Below are 21,066 nucleotides of genomic sequence, written 5' to 3'. Positions count from 1 at the left end.
CCTATAAAGGGACAAATCTCAGCATCTCTACTGCCATTCAGCAACACAATGTGCTTAACTATTAAGATACATTGTTGAATCAAATGAATAACCTTCGAATAGAACTCAAAGGATTTTAGGGTGTTCAAGAGGAAGCTCCACTCCATTTTATCATAGGCTTTATGAAAATTCAATTTTATTCCCAATAAGCCTCTTTTTCTCTTTGTGGATCTAAAGTTGTACGTTTTTAGACCCCTGTAAACTAGATTGTTTAACCTAATTAATTAACCAAGTGAATACTTAGGTTTATTATTCAGATCTAGGTTAAAACAATAACAATCATATCATGTAAAGTAGCGGAAATATAAAGAACACAATGATATGATGATCTAGGAAAACCAAACCGGTAAAAAACTTGGGGAGGATTTGACCTAGCTATCCTTAAGGTAAAACAGCAAATCCACTATGAAAGAATTAAAGTTTGTACAATAGCGACTTAGACCACTAACATCCTATTGCTACCTCTAGTAGAAAACTTACTACCACGACCCCATGATAGCTCCGAGTTCACGGACAACTTCTTTCTTTGATCTTTGCACAACACAAACACCCACGTTTGTGACTTTGAGATCCCACTCAAAGGTTTAGCAACACAAACTCTCCTGTTGGTGACTCCAAGACCACCCTTGAAGGTTTAGATCATCAGCACCTTTGATGACTAGAGAAGGCAGCGACTTCTACAACTCCGGATCTTGAAATTCTTCAAGTAATAACGCCGGTAGAAGATATGAGAGAGCTTTTTAGGAACAAAACCCTAAATACAAAAGAGACACACTCTTCTCTCTCTGAAGAGCCTTATAAAAACGTGCTTAGGGTTTCCTTTATATAGTGGGAGAAGTAAATCTAAAACCCTAATCCTTAATGGGCTTGAACTACTGTTTGGGCTTAATTAAAATTTTGTAGATACGACTTTCGATCGGTCGAGCCTGTTCTTCGATCGATCGAACCAGGCAAATTCTAAAATCTTCTTTCTACAGCTTGTATGTTCTTATGTGTTCACGATTTTCCAATTGTTCTAAACTTTTAGAACCTAACAATCTCCCCATTTGGCAATTCGTGACAAAACTTTCATACAAAATGAAATGCTCAAATACAAGAACAACCCAATACAATAAAATGCCCAATTACATCACAAATCCCAATCTATGACTCCTAACCTAGAAGTTGCAATAAGAAGGTAGAAGGTCTTGATCAGAATGTACCTATCTTTCCTGAAAACACTCAACAAACACATAAACGCATGTGTGGAAAGAAAGACATATAAACAATAATATGAAACAGAATATAAAAACAAAAGAAAACTCTAACTCTCCCCCTAATTTAGATACATCAAAAAGTTTTTATATTCTCCCCCTTTCAAAAACAAAATTATCTCGCCCTAAACAAGATCTCACTTTTCATCTATTTCTCCCCCTTTTTGTCACGTGTTGACAAAGACAACTCAAACAAAAAGAAAACAGAAAACATACGCAACAGAGAATAAGAGAAAATAGAGAATTAAGGGAACACAAAACAATTCAATTCTATAGAAAATAGAGACAACTCTGCCTATGAAGAGCAACAACTCCCCCTATGAACAACAAAGGTTAAAAACAAGCTTCTCCCCCTATAAAAATAGGAAAAACAAAACAAGTTTTGGGAAAAAAAATATTGGGGAAAATATAGGAGGTGGGGAAAAATAAAAAGACACAAACCAAACTCAAAAAAAAAAAAAAGAATTGAGGATTCACTTAAAGAAAAATATTCTCTCTTTCAATAAATGCAAACTTAACACTATGTGACCCATAAACAATTGTATGAGTAGAGAAAATATTTGCACATTGATTATCCATCATATCTCTTAAGAAAAATATTTTCTGTAGTTCACACATAAAAAATAGCATATGCTAAAATGTACAAAAGACTCAAAAATTAATCAATCAATTTTGAAATCAAGTTGAGTACCGAATTTAGCAAAGGGTATGTATGTTATGTGTGAAAACAATGAAAGATATGATTGCAAAACTGCAAGATGGATACAAAAAATAATGCAATGCATGTGAATCCTAAACATAAATGATGCATGGAAAAAACATTTGGTCAAAAACTTAAAAACTGAAAAATTTTTAGTTTCGATCGGTCGAGCATCGATCGAATACCAATCGAGTCAGGCAGAAGCTAACCAAAAATTTTAACGCATTTTCAATTGGTCGAAAAACAAATTCGATCGATCGAAATTCAGGAAAACAGAATTTTTTAAAAAACAACAAAAGATTTTGCAGAAACCACTCAAATCAAGTTATTTCATGGATGAAATGCATGAAAATGAGTTTAAAATTTTTTCAAAAACATGAGTTTTCAACCCAGATCTTTAAAAACAAGTTTTGAATCATCAAAAACACAATTTTTACCAACCCTTAAACATATTTTGCATCAAACACCATAGAAAACATAATCTTGGATGGCCACAACAAGATCACACACAAAAATATGTACCAAGTTTAACAAAGAGTAACTTGATTTGTGTGTGCAACTAGCAAAAGCTTGAGATACGTGTGAGGTGATATGTAGATAGTAATCAATCACAATTTCTACAAAATCCTTCACATAACTTCTTTTTTAGTAAATTCTCTGTCCAAACCTTGTCTATGAATTAAAGACAGCCCAGGTAGATTGTATATATCCAAAATATTTGCTATATCTTCTTTACTCATCTCTTTTGGAGCTTGATAGAGGTTCTGAAACTGTTCCTCCATGTGTTGTCTAATGTTTTCTTCTTTCTCTAGCTATTGTCCTGTGTCTTGCTTTATTCTGGTAATGCGATTATATATTCTCCTTTGCTAAAGGAATTTTGATATGATGTAATGATATCTTCCATAATGGGTTTGAGCCTATTTGCTAGCACTTTGGAGGTTACCTTATACTCTGCATTGCATAGGTTGATTGGTCTGAAATCTCCCACTATTTCCGGCTCAAACCCTCTGAGACTAAGGTGACGAAGGTGCTAGTTAGTTCTTTTAGAATGAAGCCCGATCTTAAGAAGCCAAGGGCTACCTATGTGATAGTAGGTCCCATACTATTCCTACATTTTTGGAAGACCAAGCCTAGAATTCCATCAGGGCGTGGGGCTTTCCATGCCCTTAATTAAAAGATTGCCTCCCTAACTTCTTTGTCTGTAAATTCTCTGTCCAAACTGTGAAAGACCGGGACTTTTAGGTACTCTCAATCAAAAGAGAATACATCGACACCTCTCTTTTGGGGTTATGTGGAGTCGCCACTTATTTTTTTATTACAAAAAAATAAGAAAAAAATTACAATATTCAATTCACATATCTGAAATATGTTAAGTTTCATTAATTGAACATATGAATACAACTTGGTAGAATATCGTTACAAGGCTTTGGTCCTAAATACAATCTATGTAAAAAAAAATAAATAAATACAAAACTTTAGTCCTAGATACGATCTACCAAAATAAAAATAAAGCACTATTCTACGAATCAAAACCTATGATTTGATTGGGGGTCTAGGGGGGAAAGGGTTCGAGTTGCGGGGTTAGCAGCATGCTGTAATTATCTCTCAAAAAAATCCTATGATTTAGGGGCTAGGTTACAGAATGGGAAGGTGTTAGGTACCCATTCAATCCCGAGCAAAGCCGAGTCTTCTCAACTCTAAATGATCATTAAGTACCCATATTCAAAACGTTAAATGATATGCAACAAATGCCATGCCAACTTCTAGATTTAGGGTTAAAATACTATTTGAGAATCCTAGATCTACAATTTTATTTTATATGAAAAAGGCTTGATGAGATTGCTTGATTAAAAATCTTGATGAGTTTCCATGGTGAGAAAGAGTGATTTTTTAATGAAAATTCAAATCTAGTTTTATTTTTATAAATGTGAGAGAAAACAAATTTTTTATGAAAAATACATATATGGTTTCATTAAAAAAAATACAGATCAGATTTTTATGAAAAACAGAGATCTGGTTTTAGAAGTAAAAAATACAAATCAGATTTTAATGAAAAATACAGATCTGGTTTTAGATGTAAAAAATACAGATCATATTTTTATGAAAAATACAGATCTGTTTTTAGAAGTAAAAAATACAGATCATATTTTTATGAAAAATACAGACCTGTTTTTAGAAGTAAAAAATACAGATCAGACTTCAATGAAAAATACAGATCTGGTTTTGTTGGTAAAAAAATACAAATCAGATTCTATAAACACTACAGATCTGGTTTTAGAAGTAAAAAAAATACAGATCAGATTTTAATGAAAAATACAGATATAATTTTTTTAGTAAAAAAATACAGATCAGATTTTATAAAAAAATACAAATATGGTTTTAGAAGTAAAGAAATACAAATAAAATTTTAATGAAAAATACAGATCTGGTTTTGTTAGTAAAAAATACAAAATAGATTTTAATAATAAATACAGATCTGGTTTTGTTAAAAAAATACAAATCAAATTTTTATGAAAAATACAGATCTGATTTAGAAGTAAACAAATACAAATCCGATTTTAATGAAAAATACAGATTTAGTTTTGTAAGTAAAAAATAATACATATCAGATTTTATAAAAAAAAATACGGATCTGGTTTTAGAAGTAAAAAAATATAGATAAGATTTTAATGAAAAATACAGGTCTAGTTTTGTTAGTAAAAATATACGGATCAAATTTTAATTAAAAATACAGATTTCATTTTTGAGGTAGAAAGGAATGAAATTTCCATGCCAGATTTTCTTGTAGATCTAAAATCCTAAAAGGAAATTTAACCCTAGATCTACGCATGTTAATCAATCAACATATTAAAATCTTAACTAATCATGTGACTTTTCCAAGGGGAGAGAGGACATGCAATAACATATTAAGAATATGACTATTTAAACAATGAAAGAAGCAAAGACATATTCACAGAAGACAAAGCAGAAGAAAAAAAAAAGCATGTTTATGGGAAGCAAAATAAGAACAAAATCATGTTTATGGAAAGTAAAGCAAGAACATACCTGCATGAATAAATTCTACAAGAGGGGTCAGGGGTGCTGAATGTTGGGAGGCCTCCTCCATTTGTAGAAGTGTTAGTTGCTTAAAAACCAAGCTAAGGTTGCTTAGAAAATCAACATATACAAATTAGGTCAGGTTTTATACCTAAAAAATCAAATCTAATGGGTCTAAACATGAACTAAACATATTTGGGCCCAATCTGAAATTTGTGCCGATCAACACTATGGAAGTGTTGATTGGCACTATGAAAGTGCTAATCGGCACTTCCCAAGTGCCGATCGGCGCTCCAGAAGTGTTGATTGGCACTCCTTAGTGTTTCACCCAGTTTCGTCTTCTTGTGCATTTTAGAATATTTTTAGGGCTTTTTTCTAGGCCAAGAATTGTACTTAGACGTTTTTTGGACTTGTATTCCTAGTAAAATACATTTTAACTTGATAATTAAATCCTTAAAAATAATTATTTGAAAGATAATTACCCTAAAAACCTAATTATCAACTTAATTCCCATATTATCAGATTATTCATTTTATTCCCATGCAACCAAACTTATTTTAAGAAAAATACTCCACCAATCACATAAATTTATTTTAATTATCAACCAATCAAAATTAATTTCAATTAATCACATGTGATCAATTCCACCCAAATGAATGCATACAAATTGTGAAAACTTGATCTTGTGATATCTGTCAATCTAACAGTCCAATTTGGAAACCAGGCATATCGCAACGATCATTAGAATTTCAAGATAATTTTTATGTTATGTGATGAATTATTTAATTCATAAAATGAAATCATGATTTTTTGGGTACTCAAAATGATTACTTTGGTCATCTCCCAATATTAAATTACGAGTACAAAATTGAGTGTCTACACAAACCTTGTCTATGAATAAAAGACAGCCCAAGTAGATTGTATATATCCAAATTCTTCGCTATATCTTCTTTACTCATCTATTCTAGCGCTTGGTAGAGGTTCTGAAACTATTCTTTTATGTGTTGTTTGATGTTTTCTTCTTCCTCCAGCAATTGTCCTGCGTCTTGCTTTATTCTAGTAATGTGATTATTTATTCTCCTTTGCCTGACTAAAGTATGGAAATATCTTGTATTTCTGTCTCCTTTTAGAGTCCAATCTTTTCTTGCTTTTTGGGCCAAAAAGGCCTCTTCCATGTCCAAAAGAAGTTAGAGCTCTTATTGTTTTAATTGTTCTTGCCTAGCTGATTCTAGGGTGTAGTGTTGGTTTTGTAGATCTGAAAGTTGACTCTTTAGCTCTGATTATTTTTGTCGATGTTTCCCAAATCGCTTGTTCCATTCATAACAAGCCCTTTGAACTCTTTTGAGTTTTGTTGTCAATATTTTCGCTGCTGAACCTAATGTATTTTGTCTCCATGTATCTTCAATGACTTTCCTACAACTTGGGTGTAATAGCCATATGGCTTCAAATCTTTGTGGTCTTTTCGTAAAAGTTTGCATTCTATAGGTATCGAGTATTATTGAAGCATGCTCAGAAATTGTTATTGGCCAGGCTTCCAGACTACTGTGTTCAAAAGAGTTTAGCCATTCTAGATTCACAAAGGCTCTGTCAAGCCATTCAAGCACTAAATATTCATCATCTCTATTTTTATTCCAAGTAAACTTAACCCTAGTATCATTCACGGGGATCATGCTTTCCTCTTGGAGACAATTATGTAAATCATCTGCTCCTGGGCATGCTTGGGTTCTAAATGATAATTTGTCTTCATTTGATAGGACTTGGTTGAAATCCCCCATCCAAACCCAAGGGCCTGTTACTGTGCTATGTAGGAAAAAGAGTTTCTCCCATACAATTTTTCATTTGTGTGTGGTTGGATAACCATAAATAAAAGTACAAAAGACATAACCCATAACTGGCAATTTTATTCTAATATGGATAATATTTTTTGTTGCTTCCAGTACAACTAAATGGATGTTTTTCCAACATAACAACAAACCACCAAAGATTCCAATCCTACCTACTTCTTCAAAATTCTCAAAAGACCATCTATGAGTCCAATATTTTCCTCTACTATGCTTTTGTTTTGTTTCCATTAAAAACATAATAGATGGTTTTTGTGATGAGACAATCTTTGAGCACAACTGGACTGTAGAGGGATTGACATGACCTCTACAATTCCATACGAGGATCTTTATGGTTAGGGCGGAGGCCTTTCCTAGGCCACCTCTAAAAGCCCTAAGTTAGACAGTAGGATTAAGATTTGGGAAAACAATGTGCTTGCTACTTGCTGGTGTGGATGTGGTCTAGTCCAAAAGAAGTTTAGTTCCCTGCTTGAGATGACATTTCCAGGAACTTTGACTTTTAGGATCACTTCGTTCTTTTCAAAGCTGATGTGTTGGAGTGAGGCCACAACATATGACATTGTCTCCTCAAAGTTATGGTTTTCAGCTTGGAGATCAGAGCTAGCTATCCAATGTTCTTGGTCGAGTCTTCTTCGATTTAGATTGCTTTGTTCAAGAGTATCCTCATTTATTTACCTCTTAGGGGAGGAGGAGTTTGGCTGATGGTGTGTTGCAAGTGATCTGGTTGGGGAGACTTATCAATCAACTTGGGTCAAGAACTATCATTCCATGTTTGTTTTTTGGGTTAGGAGTAAAGGATTTGTTAAGGCTTGAGATTGAGTTTGGAATGCTGTGAGATGACTAGAGGGGTTTGTGAGGGTGAGGGTGAATGAAGGCTTAAAGATAATGGGCTGCTTGAGGGCCGCACCATAGTGCCAAAATACTCCTTGCATCACCTTTTGAAAAATTGAGTAAGTAGGTTGGGTTTTGGGTATCACAACACTGAGTAATGATGACAGAGGCTGCCAGTTGTAAGCTTTCCACTATAATTGATGTGGTAGGGTAAAGGGAGCCATCTTGGTTCACTACATGGTGGATTTTGAATGATGGGTCTAGGTCATTTCCCTCGGGTTGATTTTCAATAAGTTCGGCTCTTGTGAGAGTTCCACCAGTCACTTGGGCTTCCTCCAAGTCTTTTGATGTTCCATAGCTCTTTCCAAAGTGTAAGTTTGAGAACATTGGATTTCTTGTTGGGTATGAGGGATTGTTGGCCTTTGGATTTTCTGCAATATCACTTCAAAGTCAAATTTTGAGAATTCATTGCATATTCTTGGTGGGTAATTTGAGTGAAATGTTTCCCATAATAATACCTTTCTCATCAAGAATTTACAACAACTGAAACTTCAACTCATGCCCACACCAAACGAGATAACTCAATTGGCTTAAGATTTGTAATGATCTGGAACATTGGGTCCAATCTTCTTTCCCAACCTTCCTTCAATCACAAAGGGACTTCCTACTATCATATCAAGGGAGGGGTTACTAGGTGGAAAGCATGAGCCCATCTATCTACATAGTCTGCAATTTGATTGACCTACTTCTTCTTCTTCTTCTTCTTCTTCTTCTTCTTCTTTTGGTAGCTAGTCAATCTATGGGTCTTTGTGGGCTTCCCCCAAGCAAGGATAGAGAATCTCTCCTGCCTTGAGGCACTAGCAATCAATCTCATGCCCAACAATTGATCTTAACAAAAAGAAATTATGGTTCAAGATCAACTGTAACAAATCAAGTGTGAAAAGGCCCAATCGAATGGAAGCCCCAGGTGGAAGTATAAGATTCGAAAGAGTTCAAGAATAAAAACCTCGAATCTGTCCTCTTTTCCTCTTCATTTCAATTCTCATTAACATGCTTCTTCTATTTCCACCATTTTGATATTTGACCCATATGAAGGTACCCATTATTGGGGTTGGCAAGGTGATTAAGGTGTATCACTTGTGGGTGTAGTTGGAAGGATAATTTCATCATCTGTATCATCCAAAAAATTTATTTCCTATAAGCTGCCGTTTGTGGGGCAATGTGGGTTGGGTTGCTGTCCAGATGGGTGTATATCCAAGTCACATAAGTCTCTTACCATAAACCTGTCAAAGCTTGATGGCCCAGGCATGGGATTGGCCAATCTATGGCTGTAGGGTGGCTTCCATTGTTTTCACTTGAATTGGGATAGTCGTGGGTCGAATGTGGTTGATTGTTTGGCTGTTGTTGGTTGCCTGGTTGTTCCACTGGACTTTGTTGTGAACCTAGATCATATCTCACTCGAGTTATTCATTTGCTGGGGTGGCGCCTGAATGCTCTTATACCATCAGTGTACATAACTTTTGTTATGTCTAGAGCGAATTCAATAGGGTGACGAGTTCGAATGTGGTAAGCTTGGTCTCTTTCAAGCTCCTTCACATCTATAAGGCCCGTATGACATTGGTTCCAAGAGTGCCCTATTGTACCACATTTCTTGCAGATTTTGAAAATGCGCTCATATCTGCACTCAATCTACATGTATTGACCATCATCATGTTTTAGAATAAAACTAGCCACCAAGTGAATCCATTGATTAATCTTAACTTGAATTCTCAAGAATCAGATGTTTCAAGGAAAAGTGGGTTGCCAGTCCATGGTGACATACTTGCCAATTATCTCCCAAAAAATGTGCTAGTTCAATGTTGTGGTACTCCAAGGATAAATCACATACTTGGACCCAGACTATCAAGAATGTCAATTGTACTCAATTGAGGACAAGATTCGGGGCCCATTGCTCAACTGCTAGCAATGCACCATCAACGAACCAAGATCTTTGTCTGTTGGGGAATTCAAAGTGGATGATATAGAAATTTTCTTGCCTCCCCACTATACGTATGTTGCCTTGAAGTCTCCAAGCAGAACTCAGGATGGATTGCATTCTTAGAACTGAAAAATGCTTCTGTCTAAGAGATAGCCAACAGTGCATTGCCTCTAAAAAGCTCTGTTCCTCTCTAGGGTATTTCCATCTAATTGAAAAACTGGACCTCTTCAAAGAATGGCATTGGAACGGACGTTATCTTCATCAACATTCAAAGAATCTCCCATCTCTTCATCATCTTACCAATCTTCAAAGGCACTACTGCCACTCCAACCCATCTCTCTATTATTTTGACTTGGTTCCATTTGGATACGGGGCTTTTTCCTAACAGGGTTGAAGCATTTGGCATGTAGGAGAGGGTTAAGAGGTGGATTCTTATTTTGGTTGAGAGGAGGAGAGGGGGGGGGGATGTTATGGTAGTCTGTTTTTAGGATTGAATGATAATTTGGTGAATTTTGAAAGGTGGTGCTCATCTATATATGGAGGTTGATGCAATGATTTTTTCTGAAAGATCATTGGTTGTTTACTCGTGCCTCACTGAGCCAATCAATTATTGCAAAAAGGAATTAAGAGCTCTATAAAATTTAGCTAGTAGAAATCAGGAGCCAGGACTGAGGACAAAGTTAAGATAAACTCCTGACAAAATTGGGGTTTTAGGGTTTGGGTTGGGAAAGAGAACACTTGGTCAGGATTAAGTGGGGATATGAGAAAAATGTCAAAATTAATTGATCACACGGCTCAGGGATGATAGGCGGATAACAACTAGTGGTGATTTGGTAGGTATAGGGATAAGAACAAAAGTAATTAAAGAAGAAGGAGAAGGGTCGGGTGGGGAAAACTAAGAAAAGTAGAATTGTGAAACTCCAAAACTCAGTGCCGTGTGTGTCAAGTTAAATGATTGGAAAGTAGAGAAGATTGGGACAATATGGATTGTAAGAGTGGATTTGAGGATATAGAGTGTAATAAGCAGATCTATTGATCTGAGGACAAGTGATTGATGTAAGTTGAGCTCTCGTAAGAGAGGAAAATGCTCTCTAGTTTTCGCAAGAGATGATTAAAATAATGTACTGATGTTAACCTATCTTTTTTTTTTTAGGGAGATGTTAACCTATCCAATACTATTATGCATAGAAAAAAAATATAATGCATAACTAAACCTTATTATAATCAATATTAAAATATCTCCATAACGAGGTCTCAAATATATAAATCTAACTCTGAAAATTTCCCTCTTCGGGAGCCTGCATCCTGGCGTTTTTGTGCAATAAACCCCTCCGGCCAAAGACTAGTGGTAGGTGGTCTCGCGGAGCTTTCGGAGAAGGGTAGCCTAGTGTGTAAGCACAGCAATGAACCACAGCAAACCCTCGACAACCTATCTAAGATTAGGGGGGAGATCCTCAGTAGTGGTGACCCTTTCACCCTTCCACGGACTGATACATGTACCGAATGCTCACACGGAAAAGTTTGCTCCTGGGTATGGAACCTGGGGGTTGCTCCAATAAATCCTTTCTCAAATATATAAATCTAACTCTGAAAATTCTAATCAGTAGGTGACATCTTAAGTTTTTCCAGTAACAACATATAATCTTAAAAACACAGCAAAACATCTTTGTCCTTTAAACGTTCAATCTATGTGCGTCTCCACAATTCCACAAATATTTGGTTACAATTGAACCTTTCCGCACAGCTTTAAATCTCAATCTAAAAATTATTGAAATGGGGTAACCTTGACAGCTTAGTGAGCACATATCTATAATACACACAGGAATACGATCAAACTAATGATTCGAATATTTTGTATAATATCCATATAATCATTCCAAAGCTTATCAACTATTCTTTTATTAACAGATCAAACATAACGTTATGTTTAGAGATCGAACATACTCCCTATTGGTCCGGAGCACTACAAACTACTTACAAGTCAGAGTTCAAAGGTCTTACAAACGGCTTGTAAGAAAAAACAAAAGTTTTACTACAAAATTTTAATATAGTATTTTAAAATTAACAAGTCTCTAATTGCAAAAAAAAAAAACAAAAAAATAATATAATAATTCTAGCATTCATTTATTACATTGTTAATATCAATCATTCGTTTAATTGTCACATTAGTTTGTAAAACATATGTAGAAAAATTTGTAGTAACTTCATCATTTCCTTTATAATTCTACAAATGTCTCATGAATCATGCTTGCGTTGAATTTGAAACGTTATATATATATAAATAATAATAAAATTATTGCAAATTTTATTCGAAACTTACAAATTAATATGGTATCGTACGTAGAGTGCAAATACCACACATAGGACATCATACTGGCAAAGGAGAGGAGAATGGTCACAATTATGGCCTTGCATTTAGTAGTCCTCCAGACATGTAGCAATCTCTCTCTCTCTCTCTCTCTCTCTCTCTCTCTCTCTCATTATTCTAAAAAATGAGAAAGAGAGACTTCCAAATGAAAATATCTCAAAGGATATGGTTCAAATTTCAAAGCATCTTAACTGTACAATTACACAAACAAATGAAAACTTCTCAAAAGTCCCAATTCAAATAATTTTCCATCCTGAGTCCACAGAGATCAAACCAAAACATTTTCTAAAACAAACTAAACATACAAGCAAACCAGTTAGAGGTGCCACTTAGAGATCGAACCGAAACAGTTACTAAAATACACTAAACAAATAGGCGAACTATAGTTGAAGGTGCCACTTTGAGATCGAATTGAAACATTTTCTAAAACACAGATCCAACAGGAAAAAATTTCTAAAACAATCAACATTTAGGCATACCATCTTTAGGAGGTGGCAGCATTTTTTCTTGATCGTTGTCTCCATCCTTCACAATGAGTACCCCAGCCATACCGTAGATGGCGTGCTTTTCCAAATGACAGTGCATAAACCAAACCCCTAAAATAGAAATCATGCATCCATGTCAATGAAAATTTATTACACGCGTACAAACAGATTGAGAGAGAGAGAGAGAGATTACCGGGATTATCAGCTTTAAATCTAATGGCAACCCAGCCATTTTTAGGAACTCCAACGGTGTTAACTCTAGGTGGATCAACCAAATTGTAATCATGTTTGTAATTGGGGTCGGTGTCAAAGTTTCCATAACCCCTTCCAACCACGTAGAAGCTATAACCATGAAGATGCAATGGATGGTTCTCCGGATTCCCTATATTAGTCCCTTGGAACACGATTTCCACTCTTTGACCATACTCTATCATCCTTACCTTCGTTCCTAGGCTGGGAAATTGATATTGGGCATTGTCACCTGCGGTGTAGTTAAAAGGAACAGGAGGAAAAGCCGGAAAATCAGTGTCAAAAGGAAGAGGAGGAGCAGTAGAAGCGGTTAAGTTCCTGCAAAATGAGAAGTTGCACACGTTCATGTATGTATACATATATGTATATATGAGCTTGACTAATTGTTTCTTCTTTGTAACAATACCGAGAGTATAAAGACAATACCAATAGTATGTTTGCAATATATCAACCGATGGGTTCTGGAAACTTATGTTGTTTAAGGTTGAAGCATGCATGTTACCACCTGGCCCGCCACATTTCTCACCATCAGGTAGATTACAAGGCAATTGATTCACAGATATTGTAATGAATATTCTTTCATCAATTTCTTGTGGGACATCAATTGGGTGCTCTTCAGTTGCCAATGCCTTTATTTGTCTTGTAAAGGCATCTGCGGCGTCTGTATCTTTAGGATCAGGAAGGAATTCTGGATAGAGAGGATTGTATATTAAACCACCGTAGTTGAGAACTGCTGAAGTGGTTTTTTCATTGAACGGAGCCCCTCCTGAGTCTGAATAAGGCGTAGCAACCATGTAATAGGAAGTGTGCCCATCAATGGAATTGTTTGCTGTGACCAAGACATCCATTGTTTGTCCAGGGGAAATCATGATGTAGCTGGTAGGTATGGGCTTCAAGTATGCACCATCTTGACCCACTACTGTGATATTGTGTCCAGCAATTCCAAAGAACATTTCTTCATTCATCACTGCACTCACTATTCGAAAAAGATATGTATTGCCACGAGCAACCTCAAATATTGTTATATTTTCTGCAACATGAAATTATGATAAGTTCAAGAAAGTCTAAATTAATTATATGCTACTAGTCTAGTCAAGTGGTTGGCACCTTATCGAATTTTCAACAGATTCATCCTAAATTGAAATCCCTCCACCCCCGACTATCAATATATCAAAATTATATGCTACTAGCCATATTTATAGCTAGGATAAATGAGCACCAATCACTTGTACTAAGTACAATTAAATCATTGATCTCGACTTGTATACCTCTTTTAATTAATATTCTCAAAATCAATCTCCAACTACAAGAGGGGAAAAAAAAACCCAAAGAGCTAGCATGTGCACGAAATATCGCGCAATATATAACCCGATGATGAACTGACTAGTACAAGGTTAATTCATGAAAGAATTACATATGGATATACATCTTTCATACCAATATAGCAATCATTCGAAAATCCAGGTTGACCATTGATAGTGTAAGCATCTGATGGTGCTACATCAGCTCCGATTCTCATGGCAGCTTCGAGCAATTTCCTCAAGTATCCATTATACCATTCCCCTGCAGTAAGTAAGGGTTAAGATAGTATATTATTACTTTTCTAAGTTGGTATGTTCAATACAGGGTTAAGAAATTCTTATAAAAACTGCCAAATGTTTTGTGGGATGAGATGACAAGTATGGCGTGTAAGTTTTGGTGGGGCCAGGCTAATGAGAAAAATAAAATGGCTTGGCTAAGTTGGGATAAGATGTATATGTCTAAAGAAGAAGCGTTGGGTTTTCGCGATCTAAAAGCTTTCAAGTTGGCTTTACTTGCAAAATAAGGGTGAAGACTGCAGACTTGTACTAACTCTCTAGTTTATAGGGTGTTTAAGGCTCAATACTTTCCCAATGGAGACTTTCTGACAGCTGAGTTGGGTAACCATCCGCCTTATGCTTGGCGTAGTATTTTGGCAAAGCAACCGATTGTCTAGCAAGGCCATCGGAGGCAGGTGGGGAATGGCCAAAGCTTTGAAATTTGGAAGAATAAATGGTTACCTCAACCCTCTACCTTCAAGCTTATGGCCAGGCCACTTGGAGTTTCTCAAGATGCCAAGGTGTCGCTACTCATCAACCCACATACGAAAGCTTGGAGAATTGATATGATACGGCAATTATTTTCACCAATTGACGTCGCTTCTATTCTGGGCATTCCTTTAAACTCACAGTTACCACAAGATAGATAAGTTTGGGCGTATACTCTAAAAGGCTATTTCACAGTTAAAAGTGCGCATGAGGTGGCCGTGACTATTGGAGACTTGGGGATTCTAGAACGGCTTCAAGCACTTGGACTTGCAAAAGATTTTGGAGGAGGTTTACGGTGCATTTGAATACAACTGAAAACTGGAAACTAAAAAATAAAAATACTGTAACAAAATAATTTTTAAATGTGTGAATAATACCGTAAAACCTATTTTTAGTGAAAAAAGTTGCTGATATTCGTGGGTCATGTAAACAGTGCACGGATGCACTGTTCATACAGAAATTCAACATTCTTGACTAAAAAAAAAAAGTTGAAAAAGCAAAACGCCATATGCCCAAAACGGTAAATCCAAACCGCACCTTAGTGTACCAAACAAAGTCAAATCATTTGCATGGTGAGCTAGCAAGTACATCATCCCAATAAAGATTAATCTCTGTCATAGAAAAGTACATGATTATCTGGTTTGTGAGGCCTGTGAAACAGAAGCAGAGACTAGTGGTCATGTGTTTTGGGATTGCAAGATTGCTTGCGAGGTGTGGACTCTTACAGGGCTTCCTTTGGAGGCTTAGGGAGTATCTTTTCCAGAATTTATGGACTTCATGTGGTACTTAATGTATGTCTGGAACTTTGGAGATGAAGTATTGGAGCTTGTGGTTATGGTTGCTTGGTGTCTTTGGTTTAGTCATAATGAGGTTCAGCAAGGGAAAACTCGAATGCACGGCTCAGCTATAGTGCAAAATGCCATATTCATGTTTAATGAATTCCAAACGGCCAACTTGCAAATATATCGGGCTATAGTTGTGGAGGAAATAAGATGGAACCCGCCTGCACCTTCAAGGTATACAATGAATTACGATAGTGCCACTTTTGCAGCAGCTCAGTCAGCTGGGGTTGGGGTGGTTATCCAAGACAGTACAAGTCAGGTAGTAGCAGTAATGAGTAAGAGCATTAATATTGGGCCTGTCAAATGTAAGGAAAATTTGGCATTTAAGCCCAAAGTAGCTCAGCATCAAGAAGTGGAATTTCAAAAAATCCAAATTTTTTTGGCATAGTGGTACATTACCATCCTAAATGTAAGATAGTACTATAGCACTTTACCAAAAGATTATATTCTATTATATTCTTGTTTTTTTCTCTCATCACACGATCTCTCATTTCTCTCTGTCTTTCTCTGTTTCTCACTCACTTTCCTCTCTTTCTCTCTCTTCTCTTCAATCAACGGAGCTCCACCGTGATCATCAACCTATGGGTAAGCACCAAAGGAGCTCCACGAATCATCTACCATGATCATTCACCTTGATCATCCACCGTGATCATCAACGAAGCTCCACCATGATCATTAACAGTAGATCGGATCGGAGGGGAGGTGGAGAAACACCAAGCCACAAACGGAGAGAGAGATGAGAGAGGGAGACTGAGAGTGACAACGGTATGGGTATGGACCTGTCTAATCGCCCTCTCTAGTGAAGGGTGGGTTCCGATGGGGCAATCGCTGGGTTTCATCTGGGTTTTCACTTGGGTTCTCTCTGGGTTTTCTCTTTGTGATTTCATCTAGGTTTTCTCTTTGTGTTTTTTTTTTTTTTTTGGCTTGATTTTCAGCTTTGAATTCTGATTGGTTAGATCAAATGCAAGGTAGATGCTGATTTTGGATTGGATTTTTTTGTGGGTTCATGGTGGTGGAGGTGGGAGTTGCCGTGGTGAGGGTGGGTTTTTGTTATGGGTCATCTATGGGTTCACGATGGTGATGGTGGTGGCAGGTGGTTTTTGGGTTTTGTTTGGGTGGGTCACAGTGCGTATGCTGCTTGGTTCTTGGGTCACGACAGGTTTGCCGTGATAGTGGTTTTGGTGTGGTGGTAACTCTGTCGTTGGTGGTGGTGTGGTTTGCTGTAATGGTGGTTTTGGTGTGGTGGTGCTTCTGTCGATGGTGGTGTGCTTGAGATAGAGAGGCAGTGACAGAAATTAGAGGCAGATGAGAGATAGAGATTTTTATTTTTTTTTTTGTATAACTAAGTGAACCTCCCATAGTTATAGCTAATATCATTGAATGAATTCAGCATTACCTCAAAGATTTTAGGCAGGTTTTGGTATGTCATGTTAGAAGACAAGACAATTGCCCAACTCATATCTTGGCTCAGTATGCCAAGCATGTTGATTCTTATGTAACTTGGATAGAGGAAAATCCTAATATTATTGAGTTTTCATTGGCTCAAGATATAACGTTTTTTATCTTCTTCTTAGTAAAGCTGCAATCTTCTTATAAAAAATAAATAATAATAAAAAAAAACCCAAACTTTGTGAAAGAAAGAAATTTACCAAGTATAATTATGTGTTCGCCATTTGGCTGCTTGTCAAATGGATATAATTTTCCCTCAACAGGTTCAACAACAATGGCCCCATATACTGTGGCACGTGTCCAGTCACTATGAGCATGCCACCATAAAGTTCCTTCTTCATCAGAAAATATGACCTTATAAGTGAAGCTATTTCCTGGTTGAATGGGACACTGTGTAATGTATTCAGGACCATCTGACCATGGATTTCTTGGTTGCTTTACTCCATGCCTATAATTAAAGGTAAAAGTTGACATCAAACAATTTTCATAATCTTTGCTTACTAATGTTGATTTGTGAATAGTCAAGTGTGCTGTATCATAATTGATCTTTGGATTATTTTGAAATTTTGCAACCATAGAGGGAATAAAATGAAAATTTAATCTAATAGTAGAATTTTCAAAGTTTGCATCCAATAAAAAAAATTTAGTAGTATAACATTACTTAAAGTTACATTAAATATCATCATTATCTATAATACGGTGAGCTGAAGATTGCCATTGGTTGCCCATTAAAGCATGATCACTTTCTTTTTGTTTCTTTTCTTGCAAGTTGCAACAGAGGATCTCTAGCTTCCAAATGTCGGTTTAATCCAACATGCATGTAGGCATAAGCTTTTTATCCTCGCAAACACTCTGACTTTTCAAATGCTTATCTTTTTCCCATCTCTAATTTGGTTTGACAATCTTGGTTAATAATAAGAAATTTATCCTGGACAACATTCGACTTTTCAAATTATTTTCTTCTTCCTGTCTCTAAGTTGGTTTGAAAATCTTGGTTGGTGCATTTTTAGAAATAAATCGTTTATTTTTACCCTAATAATATGGATCAAGTGTATTTGCATGTGTTATAAAAAAAAGTGTATTTATTTGTATTTATAAATAAAAATGTATTAGAGTTTTCAATTTGTTAATTGAAATTTATTCTTGGGGCAGCCGGGCAGTGACCCAACTAGTTTTGTTCTAACTTAGGTGTGTCTACTGGTTGAAAACAATTTGTTAATATAGAGTTAGTAGGTTGTTAAAAAGTTATATTTCTCATTGATCGAGAAAAGTGCTAAAAACCAAATAAATAAACTAGTTTGCACCATGTATATATACTAGTCTGTGGGAAAATTTTATAAAATATAATTTCTTTCCATTTAATTTTTATCTAAGTCTACATTTGACATGACTTAATTTTGCCAGATTATTTTACTATTTAACTTATTTTTTCTACTATTCATAGGTCTCACTGCACTTTTTTGTACTATTCATGAATCTCGCTATACTATTTCGGTTAACTTTAATATTTATCTACAGTACTTTCAACAAAAAGTTTTCAATTTCAGCAAAATAAGCGGATCCTAAACAAACCCTAAATATGAAATTTGATCCTTTGGTAGTCATTAATATGACTTTTTTATGATTCAATATGATTTTTTTACCACTTTTTATATTTCCCAAATAATAAAATTTGGCAACAAACTTAGTTGTAATCCAAGACTACAACTATTCAATATCTTTTTATTTGATGTGAATTTTGACAAATCTATTATTTAATTATATTTACATCTTATATCTTTCATGCTTGCAAAATTTATAATTGACCAAAGATCAATAACTATGTCATCAATCAAATGTTTAAATATCAATTTTTGGTAGTCTAATATTATACATAAAAAATAAGTTTATAAATTGAATAGTAAATTACATTTAGGACAAACTTTGACATTAATGTTTTTTTTATATATAAGATAGAAATTCTAATATAACATAATTTGAATGTATATGTGTGTGTAAAGCTCCCACCTGGATTCTCACCATTAATATAATTAATAGAACACACTATTATGCAAAATCAGAAAATATATATTTACTATAATCTCATAATATCTAGAATTACCCTATCTAAAGAAACGTGAATTTCAAGATTCTAAAAAGTTTAAATATAGAAAAGAGTTTAAAATCAAATTAGTGTGTGTGTGTGTATTATAGAATATTGGCATGTAAAATTGTTTATATGATAAAATAACACAAGGTCATCCGAAAATCAAATGTCTTTATATAATATTAGATAATTATAGTAGTAAATAATAAGTATTTATTATGATGGTGTTTTTATATGAAATTATTAAATATATATAATTATGGTAATTATTAATAGGTATTTATTATGATTGTGTTTAAAATATACATTAAAATTTAAAATTGTGTGTTTGCATCACCGTGCACCCTTGGTGCGGTGGTCACTCCACAAGTATAAGTGTTTGTAGGGTGTAGGGGCAAGAGTCGGAGTTTAAGTCTTCAGGAATGAGTTTCACACACATATACACTTAGATTATGCTAGAGTAAAAATTTTATCTTGTATAAAAAAAAAAAAATTTTAATTTTTTTTTTTTTATAGAGAATTTCAACCTATGATGTCTGTTCCTGATGAGCGCTCTTTGTCATCAGACCAAGACACCAATCAGTTTTTGGTGTAGGCGGAGACTGAACTCCAGATCTCTTATTCGACCATCAGAAACTTTACCAGTTAAGCTAATGGGAACCCACCAAAAAAAAAAAAATTTGTGTTTGCAAAAGCTTATGCCGCATAATATTACGAGATCAAACATAAATGTAACCTATTCAGTTTTATATATAATATAAGATTATATTATTCATCATTATTTGTTATAATATAAGATTATATTATATTATCAATAGCAAGTGTCAATGAGAGAGAGATAGAGAGAGAGGCTTCCTCACCAGTGAACAGTCAGACCATATAAACCATTGTTGTTGACGGTAATATAAGCTGTATCGCCTTTGCGAACACGAAGTGTAGGGCCCGGGTACGATTCGTTTACAAGGAGCAAGCTCTCGCTTTTGTTACACAGACTTGTAACAACTTTCTCTCTCAGCTGCAATTAGGATGAATATTTATATTTAAATGAAATACAATTAGAAGGAGAATTAGAAAAACAAAAAAGTAAAAGAAAAGAAAAAGTTTCATTACTGGTGGGTAATTGACATTAAAAACATGTAAACAATCAAGATTGTCTTTACATAATGAATATGAGACACTTTCGCTTGCATGCATTTCATGCAAACTTAAGTTTGATACATATAACATTTGTTTGATACATATCTATATCTCAACTGATTAAATGTACAAGAACATTGGACCCAAATCTATTCCATTCTGTACGAGGAGCAAATATATTGCATTGAAACTTACATCAAAGGTGATCTCGTGCTCCGCAGCCATGCAAAGGAATAGCCCATCTAGAAACAAAAATCCTAGGAATGCTAGGCCCAAATCCATATTCTGTAATCCCATATACCTAGCTGAATCTCGTACCAAATAAAGAAAAATATTTACAGATGCTTGACATTCGCCAACAGTTTTAAGAGCTAAACGTCTTGCCATCAAAATTATTTTAAAAATCTATAACGTTAAATGGTGTTTAAAACACGTGTGAAAAAGACATGGGATAATTAGTTAATTACATGTGCCCTTCTAGCAAAAAGGAAATTACATGTTGAGCCCCAGCCCTTACTTCCACCTCATTCCATAAAAATTGTGTACTTGTAAAGTGATTATCATGTTAATGATGCGCGGTGGTGGTTTTTATCTTTTTTATTTGAACAAAATTTAGCAACAAACTTGATTATAGCCTATAGGCAGCTAAGGCAGTAGCCTAAGCCTTCAAATTAAATAAACCCCCTCCATTACCCAATAGAATATA

General features: G+C 35.1%; 1 protein-coding gene across 1 annotated transcript; it reads right to left on the bottom strand.

Annotated features, from left to right (window-relative positions):
• Window positions 1-12,376: 12,376 nt before the first annotated feature.
• LOC142635256 (putative laccase-9) lies at window positions 12,377-20,759 on the bottom strand. The gene is made up of 7 exons (XM_075809641.1): window positions 20,556-20,759; window positions 20,084-20,238; window positions 17,338-17,585; window positions 14,218-14,343; window positions 13,207-13,810; window positions 12,725-13,098; window positions 12,377-12,642 (listed from the first exon to the last, which is right to left on the bottom strand). Exons 1-7 carry the CDS (start codon window positions 20,745-20,747, stop codon window positions 12,509-12,511), a joined length of 1,833 nt encoding a protein of 610 aa, XP_075665756.1. The 5' UTR covers window positions 20,748-20,759; the 3' UTR covers window positions 12,377-12,508.
• Window positions 20,760-21,066: the final 307 nt, after the last annotated feature.

The sequence above is a fragment of the Castanea sativa genome, chromosome 1, assembly GCF_040712315.1.
Source record: "Castanea sativa cultivar Marrone di Chiusa Pesio chromosome 1, ASM4071231v1".
NCBI classification, from domain to species: domain Eukaryota; kingdom Viridiplantae; phylum Streptophyta; class Magnoliopsida; order Fagales; family Fagaceae; genus Castanea; species Castanea sativa.
The sequence above is the reverse complement of the archived record's forward strand: the minus strand, read 5'-3'. Positions and strand labels throughout refer to the sequence as shown.

Excerpts from the sequence above, each read along its gene's own strand:
- LOC142635256 (XM_075809641.1), bottom strand. The coding sequence starts at position 20,747 with ATGGCAAGACGTTTAGCTCTTAAAACTGTTGGCGAATGTCAAGCATCT. Across the intron at positions 20,239-20,555 it reads AGCACGAGATCACCTTTGAT|CTGAGAGAGAAAGTTGTTAC; the intron begins GTAAGTTTCAAT and ends TCCTAATTGCAG. Across the intron at positions 13,099-13,206 it reads ATATTGCAAACATACTATTG|GAACTTAACCGCTTCTACTG; the intron begins GTATTGTCTTTA and ends CTCATTTTGCAG.